Genomic DNA, 12,002 nt, shown 5'->3' on the forward strand with positions numbered 1-12,002 from the left:
CCTCTTCTACAATCCTATCACTATTATTGTGAACAAAATTATTTAGCTCACTATCCCGTAAGGACAGTTGAGTGTTTGGTTTGGTCCCTTCATCCATTGTGTCATCTCCATCAACAGTTGTTAATTTCAACAACTTCATTTGTTAGAGAGCAGTCTAGTATGAACAATCCACCTTTACATATTGCTGTCAGTACTAGAAAGCCTTTTAGCAACTTTTGATGAGATGCTGTTGAACAGAATTTGACAATGCATTGTGATTAAAGGGCTGTCAAATTGTTCAAATGACTGAACAGCTGACAGATATGGCCACCACTGCTAAAAATATAATTGCCCAGAATTTGACAGAATGTGTTCATGGTTGAAGGCCTTTTAGAGTTATATAAATGATGATAATCCACAATCAAATATGACAGATGTTACTAAATATAGAAAAATATTTTTTAAAAATAACTTAATATCAGAAAACCATTATACTGAATTTTTTCCCCCACTTATACAAACAGCATTCTGGCATTCAGTACTTGACAAATGATGATGATTTGTGATCAAAATATAGTAAAACTTTGAAACAATTGTTTCATAACATATGCTATTAATGGCAGTGAGAAAAATTTAGACAGAAGATATCCATTTGACCCAAATTTCTTGCCCAACTGCTCTTGCATTTGGATGTTTGGCAGATGTGATGGAGGTTAATGATCTTGGGCCCATTTGGGCTTCTTGTGAATACAGCTATTTTGTTGAACTAAATTAATTTTTATGATATTGATTTTCTGTTATTTACTGTGTTCACTTATTCAGGATGTATTATTATATTTCACTGTTATATCACAGTTAGCTGCAAGCAATGTCACTCAGCTACATGGTTAACTGTTTACAATATAGTGATCAGTAGCGTGTACAATGTTTGTACTGTAGACTAATAATAAGTAATGTTTTATATTTAAGACCGCATTTCCATGTTTGCAGCTTAATGCTATCCTTAATCATGGACTTATTTTCTTTATTGAAGTACTGATGAAATTAGTGGCATTTTTTTACCTACATTGTGAATGTTGTCATATAACACAGATCTAGGGGTTTTGTTTTTCATTCATGATTCTTACTTCAAATTGTTCCGTAAATACTACACAGATAAATGCCACAAATTGTCCACTGCATTATGTCAACATGCTGTTTGATTCTTTGCAGACCAATATGACCTTTGTTGGTGTAGTTGGCATGTTGGACCCTCCCCGTGAAGAGGTACTACAGTCGATCAAAGACTGCCGTGATGCAGGAATCCGTGTCATTGTCATCACTGGTGATAACAAGGTAATGGAAAAAAAATAAGAAAATGCAAACAGAAAGATATGAAGTAGCTATCCTTCCTCTTGTATAATATGAATTCATTTGGTTCTTTTGGTGCATTACCAGATTTCTCTGATTTAACAATGATTATTGTTTTGTTAATATTATAAGATACATTCTAATCTCCATGCATTTATATTATGATGAAAATGTCATTTTTCAAAAACTTCAAATTTGATAGCCATGAAAATAGACAACAGTAAATATAGTGGATGCAGTTATGTTGTTAAATTTGTTTTTGATTAAAAGCAAACCCAACTATGGATGGCATAGAACCAGATCTCATATCTCTCTGGGTTATTAGGATTTGCTGTTTGTCCTTCTGATTTCAATAAAACTGCATAGATACTATTTTGACTGTGGATTCTGTGACAACTTCAGATTGAAGTTTCAGGTGGTTTTAGTGGGGTGTACAGTACACATGGATAAATACAGCTCCTGTAGAAGTGCCTTAGCACACAACTCCATCACTATGATGCTGTTCATGGGAGTCTTAAAAATGGGCTGCATTGAATGTCAGGTTGCCTGGTACTGAGGTATTTTATACATACTGCATGTTATATAATGTGGTGCAGTGTTTGTACGCTTCCTTAAAAACCTTGAAAGTACTGAATCTCAATTTTTTTTAATTATTGCTCTTGAATTCGTTGAAAATTGACATTTTAGATTGAATATCCTTGGAAAATAATTTTGGTTCCCTTGAAAGTTATTTTGGACCACTTTTTGTCTTGCAGTTCCTAGAATATTGGCATGAACTGTTCATCATTATAATAAACTTTTTTTTATATATATATATATATTTTATCAGTTTAAACATCTGGGTCACATAGTTGGTAAGCTGTTCCAGAAGTTTGATTGAACAACCTGCGTACCGTATGTTTTATGTTTGCATATTTTAGGCGCAGGAATTTCCTGGAAAAGTCTTTTGATTTAACTTGAGTGGAAGCACACAAACCCAGGAAATTGGATTCATAACCATACCTGCCTTTCAAAAAGGACTGTCTTGTATTGAGGAACCTTATATTGTGTACTGTATTTACATTGCTTGCATTGTTTTTTTTATGGACATGGAACTAGATATTTGTCAAAACAAGTTGTAGCATTATCAGTAGACATATTTTGCATTAAAAAAAATTCAAAACCTATTCTTTCTTGTTCATTTGTTCAAAGGCCACTGCTGAAGCTATCTGTCGCAGAATTGGCATCTTTGGAGAGAATGAATCCACAGAAGGTATATCCTTCACTGGCAGAGAGTTTGATGAGCTTTCCCCCGAGGATCAAAGACAGGCTGTCATGAGAGCTAGACTCTTTGCTCGTGTAGAGCCAACACACAAGAGTAAAATTGTGGAACACCTGCAGGCTGAAGGTGAAATATCTGCTATGGTAGGTGTATAAAGGTTTTTATTTTCCATATCCTGATAAGGAAAAGATTGAATTATTAGATAACAGCAGCTTCTTATGAAAGCAGATAATGCTTTGGCTAAAGGATGTAGATTATTTAGCTTGGCTAGAAGATGATGATACCTTTACAATATTGCCTGAGCACCATCATCTATTCATGACCTTAACCTTGTCCTGGAAAAATGATGTATTTAACTCTACAAAACTTTCCACCAGTGCTATCAAAATTAAGTGAGAGTCTCATAAATGGAGATGGGATGAATAAGATTACTAAATACTAGCCAGCGACTGTTTTAAAGAATCCTTCCATTTGAAAAAACTATTTTATCCCATCCTTGTGCAACATTTTACATTTGCAAATGTTTACATCCATATGTATATTTACATGTGTAGGTAAATTGCATGTATGTAAATTTGCACCATGACTGGAGGTGGTGCAGAAAGCATGTTCATTGCAAAATTTGGCAATACATATTTGTAAATTTGCACATGAGCAAATATATGCTCTTTGTGCACATTTTTAAGACAAAAAAATGGGGTATTTTGATCAAGAGAACATTTTCATACATGTAATAGTTGATTAAATATCAGAACAGTAACCATCTTTTGATTTTTCTGTTTATCAGTCTGTTAATCTACCTATCTTAACTAATCAGTTTATTTATCTAATATAATTTGTTTCCTTTTGTAAGGCATTTAAAAAAAACGATACATGTCATTTTATAAAATGAAATCTTTGTAGTTTTACTCACTTTTTAATTGAACATTCAGCTTTTTTGATACACACATGTACCACCACAAATTGTTTTACCTGATTCTTAACCATTATCCTTGATGTTTTATTTCTTCTTTCTGTAAAGACTGGTGATGGTGTAAATGATGCTCCAGCCTTGAAGAAAGCCGAGATTGGTATTGCTATGGGATCAGGAACAGCTGTTGCCAAATCTGCCTCTGATATCCTTTTAATGTTTAAGAGTAATACAAATCTGGAACTAATGCTTGTCATAAATGAAAATTAAAAAAAAAAAATTGGTCCATTTTTGTCTCAGAAATATTGTATTTACAGTGGCTGAAAATTGTTGCATCTTTTTCATATTTATTGCTAGTTTCTGAGAATAGGTTATCATAAAGGCTTTATTCATATCTTAAAAAGTGCATTATTAACTTTTTTCCCAATGAGAACCATGGCATTAAAAATAGATACTCCTTGCTGGAGCTTACATGATGTGTTTAAAAATTGGGTTTTCCTTGAGAGACTGAGAAAATGAGGGTGCAGTCGAGAATATGTATGTGCTCTATCTGTTCACAGAATTTGACAGAACTTGATAGTATACCTCATACACATTGGAAACTGATCAGTCTTTAATAGGTCCATTGACCCCCCTCCCCCCCAATATAATGTAGAGTCCAATGGGAAGGGTAATAAAATGTCATTTCCTTAGGGCAGGTTAATTTCTTTGAGAAAAAAACGAATTAGTCTTGCATGCAGATAAATGTAGTTGTTTAACATGAAGCCCAGGCTTCTTCATTTCAAACTCACTTATAAGTGTATACAGTTTTGGTTAGGTTTGGAAAAAGCATCCAAATCAGAAACTAGCAAATTTTACAAAATAAAGTTAGAAACATCTCAATAAATAGGAAGAAAGTTGCAGTGAGTAGTTAGTATAGTTACTGCCAAATCACACCTTATGGTTTGACACTTCACAATGCTTATATCACAGAAGTGTAATAATAGTATATTATACCAGCATACATGCCAAACATTACACCTTTGTTGTAACCATTATGCTTTTTTCACTAAATTAGGCCTTACATGTAAATATATTCGAATTATGCGTTTTCGGTATGTCCCCCTCCCCAAAAAATTAATTTGTTTTCTTATTTTTATTAACATCCCATTAATCTTTCAGACCATATTCTAGAAAAGATGGATTCTACGTAACTACGACATAAGAGTATGCTTGTCCGTTACTTTCCTAACAGTATTATGTTCTATTTATGGCACCTGCCCTATTTCCAAGAAACCTGCTGATTTTACTTTCAAACTTTTAACCTTGGTTTCTATTTATAGCAGCTGTATGGCTTTTCAGGAGAGAACAGACTGGTTTTCTAATTTTTAATCTTTGCAGATTCTTTGTTTTAATTTATATCTGATACGGAACTAGTCTGTAGGTATTTGGTGCTAAAAGTCAAGTCAGATTTATTCTAGTAGATGCATGTGTTAGAGCAAAAATGTTTCAGATAATTTCACGGATTAGACAAAGACGAAAAACCGATTCAAAGATGAATACATGAATTACACAATACAGCATTCCTTTCTAGGGCAGCTTCATGCCCACTGCAGGCAATGTGGAAAGGATTTTAATATTGGTCATGCTGGTAAAACAAAGAAACCTTGAATTAGCTTGTTTTACAAACTCCAATACTAAAGTAACTTGTAACTTCTTTTTTAAAGTAGAACTAATAAATGCAGAGGCGTTGTTTACCAAGTTCTTAACAGAACACGGACTACCCCTAGCAGTAGAAGCTATATTGGTCCTTTGTTCAGACAGATGTTTCCTGATTCCAAAATTGCAGAAATATGCATCTGCAAGAACAAAATCATCTAATATTGTTAGGTCTTTAGCAGAAGATAATTTGCTTAAAATTGCAGAAGCCATGACAGTTGGGCCGTTTAATATTGCAGCAGACATTAGCAGTGATTATGATGATAAAAAGTTGTACCCAGTCTGTGTAAGAGGCTTTGACAATGAAAGGGCAGTCAGAGTGCACCAATTTCATTACCCGAATTAACAGTAGTTTCCACAGGAGAAAACATTTTTGATTTGATTGATAATGCTTTGAATAAAAATAAGTTGGCAGAAATGTATGGGGTTTTCATCTGATAATGCATCAGTGATTACTGGAATTCATTAAGGAGTTGCATTCTATATTTTGAAAAATGTCTCCATCTTTGTACATATCAGGTTATCCCTGTCATTTGATGTAACTTGTTGCAGGACAGACTGCTGATAAATTACAAGGAGAACCCTTGAAGTATCAAGTTGGCACTCCATTCTACCTGACAATGTACTTCATGCAGAGTTGATGTGCAATGGCACCTTATTTCCCAGCTAAAATATCCAGTAACTGGAAGATATATATATCCTCTTCTTTGTCAGGTTATGAAAGGAATATTGGTTTTTTAAAATTCTAATGCTGATTGTGAGAGATTGTTCAATATTGTTAACAAAAATAAAAACTGAATTCAGTTCCAGGCTGTGTCACCCAGCACTTGGTTCTCTACTCGTGTGCAAAACATTCATAATATCAGCTGGTCAAAGTGTTTTGAAATGCAGTATGAGAGACCATTGCTTTTTAAAGCTCACAGTGCTATATATCAAAGTTTGAAGCAGTAATTGATGTTAAAGGACCAGAAGGGTAAATAAATCATTTTGTACATATGCTTATTTGAATTTTATTATGTTATATGTGGATTACTCTTTGTCTGCTCAGATTACTCTTTTGTTTTCCACTTGGATTACACTTTTTCCTCATCAGGGGTTGGCATGTATGTATTAATGATGTAAAATAATTTGAGGCTAAAAGTGACAAAAATGTTCTATGCAGTTTATTTATTATCCTTGACGACTGTGTAAACATGGTTCTTGCTGATGACAACTTTGCCACCATTGTCGCAGCTGTGGAGGAAGGACGTGCCATCTACAACAACATGAAACAGTTCATCCGCTATCTTATCTCTTCGAACATTGGAGAAGTGGTCTGGTGAGTTTTGAGAATCACATGTTCTAGAATACAAATATGTTTTGTCTTGATTTAAAAGTCTGACAGCCATATATGAAATCCTTAATTCCATAAAAGTGGAATCTTCGCTTTAATATGATCTTCAACATGTGATATTTTATCATCATACACATTTAGTTGTAATTTCTTTTGATCATTTTAAGTTTGTTCATTGTCTTTTATCTCTACTGGTTGAAGATCAGAAGAGCCTCTGCGATGGGTCTACAGTGCACGTCAGCAGTTTGATAAACTGTATAGAAGAAACTACTTGGAGGAAAGTCATGAAACTTGGCATGGTTTCATACTGAGGTCTTCTTAGAACTAGAACGTTGGACATCAAGCATCCATGGTTATCATCTTGAAAATGTCGTTATCGCTAATGACAGCCTGAGAGCCAATGGACATTTTTGTTCTCGTAGAGTGGATAGTTTCACTCAGACAACTTGTCGTTTGTAGTTGGTCCTAACTGAAAATGTTGCCGACTGAAAATGATAACCGACATAGCCACCATGAAAATATTATCACTACTGTGGAAAGAATGGTCATATTATTGGGTTTTTGCTCAAGATGTCAGTTTTTTTCAGATTGAAAATAATATAAAAGAGACCTCCATTATGTCCGAAGCAGTGGCCATCTTAAAATATTGTTAGAGCTACTTATGTTGAAGAGATAGTAATAGTGATATTAGATCTACTGGTTATAGACAAGAAAAGCTTGTGGAATGGTATGTTGTCTGTCATCTTTCCATCAGTTAGCACAGGTTTGTTAACAGTACTCCTCCCAAACTGCTTGGATAATTGTGGGGTCCCAAGTGGTCTAAAGCGCTGACCATTGCAATTCATAAGTCTGTCTGTGTGGGTCCGAGTCTCAGGCTTGGCCAATGTGGATATGTGAGAAAGGTTGCCAGTAGCTTTTCGTGGATCGGTGGTTCTATCTGCGGTTTACCCTTGTTCTTTCTTCACCATGTATACTGGTGGCCATGTATGGCCTATCTTGTGCTGAAAAAAATGGTGTTAAACCCCCTATAACAACAACAATAACTTGGATGTCTGTCATGAAACTTTACACACTCATTCAGCACATTTTTTTTAGTTTGTCTTTGATAAAAGTGGTACTGCCTGGGCATCAAATATGGCCACCACAGTGGCCAGTTTACAGATTTGTTAACACTCCTGAATAAATGATCATCAACATGGCATTTTCACTAAAAGACTTTTTATGATGTTTAGTTGGTCCATTTTGAAAATCTTGTAATTGCTACTTTTCCTAAATGTAGAGTTTTCACTAAATACCTTTTTATGATGGTGCTAAAAGAAAATGATCCCAATCTGACATCCAGTATGGCCATCATGTCGGCCATCTTGCAGATTTTGTTATTGCATCTACTCCTGAAGGGATGGTCATATCATAATGGGGTTTCCACTAAAAGACTTCTTCTGATGTCTAGTTGAAAATTTGTCAGCGTGTTGTCCACCATGTTAACCATCGGGAAAATCATGCTGTTGCAACTCCATCTGAAAGATTAGTCATAGCAACATGAAGCTTTCATTAAAATCGCTTTTTATGATGCCTGGTTGTTCTTAAATAAAAGTTTTGCCAATCTGCATTCCAAAATGGCCACCACAGCTATCTTTAAAGTCTTTCATTGCAACCACAAGACCTCTTAAATCTCCAGTTGGTCTTAAATGAACTTGTTGTCACTATGATGTCCAGTATGACCGCCACATAGTGGTCATCTTGAAAATCTTGTTATTGCTGTTCAAGAATGGATGATCGTATCAACATAAGGTTTTCAATAAAAGACCTGTTATGATGTCTCCTTGGTTCTACATGAAAATTGTGTCAATCTGATGTCAAATACGGCCACCACAGCAGCTATTTAGAAATTCTTTTTATTATTGCTGTTCCTTCTGAACAGAAAGGCATATTGAAAATGATTTTCATCCAAAAAGTTTCCATATAATGTGTGCATGATCCTAAATGAAAATGCTGATCCTGGATCTGATATGGCTGTTATGGTGGCCAGCTTGAGAATCTTGTTATTACTACTTCTCTGGAATTACTGATCACATCATGAAGGGTTTTCACTTTTAGACTTCTGTAATGTTTTGTTGATGTTAAATTAAAATAGTGTGGTCATCTTAACCATTTTGTTTGAACTTGGCTACTCCTTTTAAAGGAAAAGTTAATATAGGGTTTTCATCAGAATAGTTCCTTCATTGTTTTATTGGTCCTAAATGAAAATTACTAACCCATGACATGGCTACGATGGGGCCTATCTTGAAAATAATGTTATCTCTACTCCCAGATAGATGGCTTTATCAATGTGGGGTTTTACCAGTAGACTTCTTATGATACCTTGTTGCTCCTTAATGAAAATGGTGCCAGTTGCATGTACAGTTTAGCTGTGAAAACAGCTGTCATGTAAATATTGTTGTAACTGTGCACCCTGAATGGATAATCATTATAAAATGGGGTTATGAACAAAGTACTTGAAAGTTGTCTTCTTTGACCTAAATCTGACAACCAGTATGCCCACCACAGTAGCTAATTTGAAGATCTTGTCAGCACTGAAGAATATATCAGAGATGTTTATAACACTGCAGTTAAAAAGAAGAAATGGTCTTACATTGAATTTCTGATTTCTGGAAATTCTTTTCAGTCACTATTTTTTTTTTAATACACTTATTGCTTTAAATATGTAGTAATGCCTATGTTGAAATGATGCTGAACCTTGAAATGGGTGCCCTCATAACTATTCTAAATATTTTTTGTGGCTACTTCTGTAGAACAAATCCTATTGCCATGGGCATCTTGCCAAAACACTAGCGATACGTAGCTGGTCCTGATTGAAAATTGTGTTTATCAAACCTCCAGCGTGATGTCATAGTGTCCATCTTGAAAATGTTTTAATCACTACTGAACATTTGTTTGGAATGAACAAAGTGCAGATCTGACCACCAATATTTTTAGACCTCTATGAAGGAAAATGAAAATAAGACATGACTGACTTAGGCATCATGTCAGAAGGGATTGCTTGCCTTTTTGTACTTTATTAAGCTTATGAACACAGTCACATGTAGATGTACAAATGAATTTAGATTAGATATTGTATTTAGTTGCATTCAGCAAACAAATTGACAACAGATATTGATTTTAGGGTTAAAAAAATCTTGGCTTTGTTTTGTGCTGGACTGTCAAATGAGCTTGATAACACAAATGCGTTTTATTTTTATTGAACTGATTTTGTGAAGAATAACTCAAATGATTCCAATGAATTTTTTCCCCCAAAAGCTATTAATTATAGATTTAACCAAATTTAGCATGTGGATTTATCTTGACAGTTTCCAAGACAATTCAATGATCTTCATGACATCAGGTTTAAGGTCAAAGATAGCTTGTGAACATATTGACTTGAATTTGTAGGAAAATATTTATACTGCCAAATTTAGTATGCTAGCATTCCTAAAGAATATCACGTATGGTTTCAGTACTCATCAATACTTAATACTCATTGAAAAGCATAAAAGGACAAATCAGACTGGATTCTTAGACTTCAAGGGACTCTTATTTAGTTGGTACAGGACATCAGTAGCTATGAAGATTATCTATTTGACATCATTATCTATATTGTTGTAGTAACACTGTTTTTGGTTTGTGTGTTTCAGTATCTTCTTGACAGCTGCTCTTGGCATCCCTGAGGCCCTGATCCCAGTACAGCTGTTGTGGGTAAACCTGGTGACTGATGGATTCCCTGCAACAGCCCTTGGCTTCAACCCACCTGATATGGACATCATGAAGAGACCACCAAGGAGCCCCAAGGAATCCCTCATTACCGGCTGGCTCTTCTTCAGATACATGGCTATTGGAGGTAATCATAGAGCAGTCCTGTTTTCATATTTTCATTATTAATTGTGCTATGCTCAGCCAGCATGGGTATGTGAAAAAGCTTCCAAGTAGCTTCCCATGGGGCAGTGGTTTTCCAGGTTCTTCCTCCACCAGATATACCAGCTACCATGTATAGCCTATGATGTGCTGAAAAATGGTATTAAACCCATAACAATAACAACAACAATTGCACAATGATGTTTTGATGCAGTTATGGTTGGGATGGCACATTGATACTTGTTTCAGAAATATTAAACATGAAAGTTTCAGCTTTTAGATTTTATTTTTAAAAGGGCCTTCCAACAAAATTCCCCTTTTATAAGCTCAATTGAAACCTCAGAAGAGGTTGTGCAATGGCTTTTCTTCTGGTGTTTATTTGCACAAGTTTGTTATCACTACTTGTAAACAATGGAGAGGCTTGTCACTAAACTTTTAAACATATTCATGTCAGGGCTTAGTTATTCGAAAATGAAACTGGTGGCTCACAGACATCCAATATGACTGCAGTAGCATCATTCTTAAACATCTTATAGCAGCTTCTAATGAATGAATAATCATATCAGTGTTGGGTTTCATGATAGACCTAATATAATGTCTAGTTGGTCTTGAATACAGATGATGCCAAATATTTATATCTGCTATTGGGGCCATCTTGACAATTATTTTGTCACCAGTTCTCCTAAACAAATGATCAGTATTTGATATGGAGTAGATCAAAGACTTGAATCTTATAACTACTTCAAAATGGATGGCAATAACTGCTTTTCTTCCTGTCGGTTGTCCATGATGGAAATGATGCCATTCTGATGTACAGTATGGCCTTTATAGTCAAAAATCTTGTTATGGCCACTTGTCCAAAACAGATAGCTGTATCGACATGGGATTTTTTTACTTGAGGACTTTTATTACTGTCTAGTTGGTCCTAAATGAAAAATGTGCCAATCGGTCATCCAATATGGTTGCTGAAGTAGCCATTTTGAAACTCTTGTTATAGCTATGTCTCCTGAATTGTTAGTAGTAGTGACATGGGGTTTCACTGAAAGACTTAAAATATCTGGCTGGTCATAAATGAAATGGCCCCAGTTATATGGGTATCACATGAACATATTAACTCAAACTTAAGAAAACTGTTTTGTTACCAAATCTGGCATAATGGAGTTTTTCAGGAATATCATAATGGTTTCAATACTCTGTAGTTATTTCAACCAGTATAGCATCAGTCTCTTCGAGGCACATTTGTATGAGGATAGATGCGAAGGGTTGTCATGTAAAATCACTTTCTGTTTCAGTCTATGTGGGTTGTGCAACAGTGGGGGCAGCTGCATGGTGGTTCATGGTGTATGAAGACGGACCAAAACTCAACTACTATCAACTGGTAAGATTCAAGTGTAAAAACTTGAATACTGGCAATATGTAACATATTGATGTGTTGCCAATTCAGTCATGGCAAGATGTGGGTACTAATTTCCTGTTGGCAATGTCATTGAGTTACACAATATCATGTTTTGCAGACAAGCCACTGTGTTCCATGGAACCATTGTTCTTTTGTTGTTGTCATGCCTATATTGAATAGTGAGATG

The 12,002-nt window shown here is 35.1% G+C and overlaps 1 protein-coding gene across 6 annotated transcripts in view; it reads left to right on the forward strand.

The window, feature by feature from the left end:
• LOC149777124 (sarcoplasmic/endoplasmic reticulum calcium ATPase 1-like) overlaps positions 1 to 12,002 on the forward strand; it is a 113,718-nt gene that overhangs the window by 64,912 nt on the left and 36,804 nt on the right. For all 6 annotated transcript variants that reach the window (XM_089941806.1, XM_089941804.1, XM_089941808.1 and 3 more), the window contains exons 18-23: positions 1,192 to 1,314; positions 2,521 to 2,733; positions 3,612 to 3,705; positions 6,390 to 6,516; positions 10,203 to 10,405; positions 11,712 to 11,797. In XM_089941806.1, the coding sequence (XP_089797932.1) occupies positions 1,192 to 1,314; positions 2,521 to 2,733; positions 3,612 to 3,705; positions 6,390 to 6,516; positions 10,203 to 10,405; positions 11,712 to 11,797 (846 nt within the window). The remainder of the gene's footprint in view (positions 1 to 1,191; positions 1,315 to 2,520; positions 2,734 to 3,611; positions 3,706 to 6,389; positions 6,517 to 10,202; positions 10,406 to 11,711; positions 11,798 to 12,002) is intronic.

The sequence above is a fragment of the Sinohyriopsis cumingii genome, chromosome 18 (genome assembly GCF_028554795.1).
Source record: "Sinohyriopsis cumingii isolate HCF-2022 chromosome 18, ASM2855479v2, whole genome shotgun sequence".
In the NCBI taxonomy this organism is placed as follows: domain Eukaryota; kingdom Metazoa; phylum Mollusca; class Bivalvia; order Unionida; family Unionidae; genus Sinohyriopsis; species Sinohyriopsis cumingii.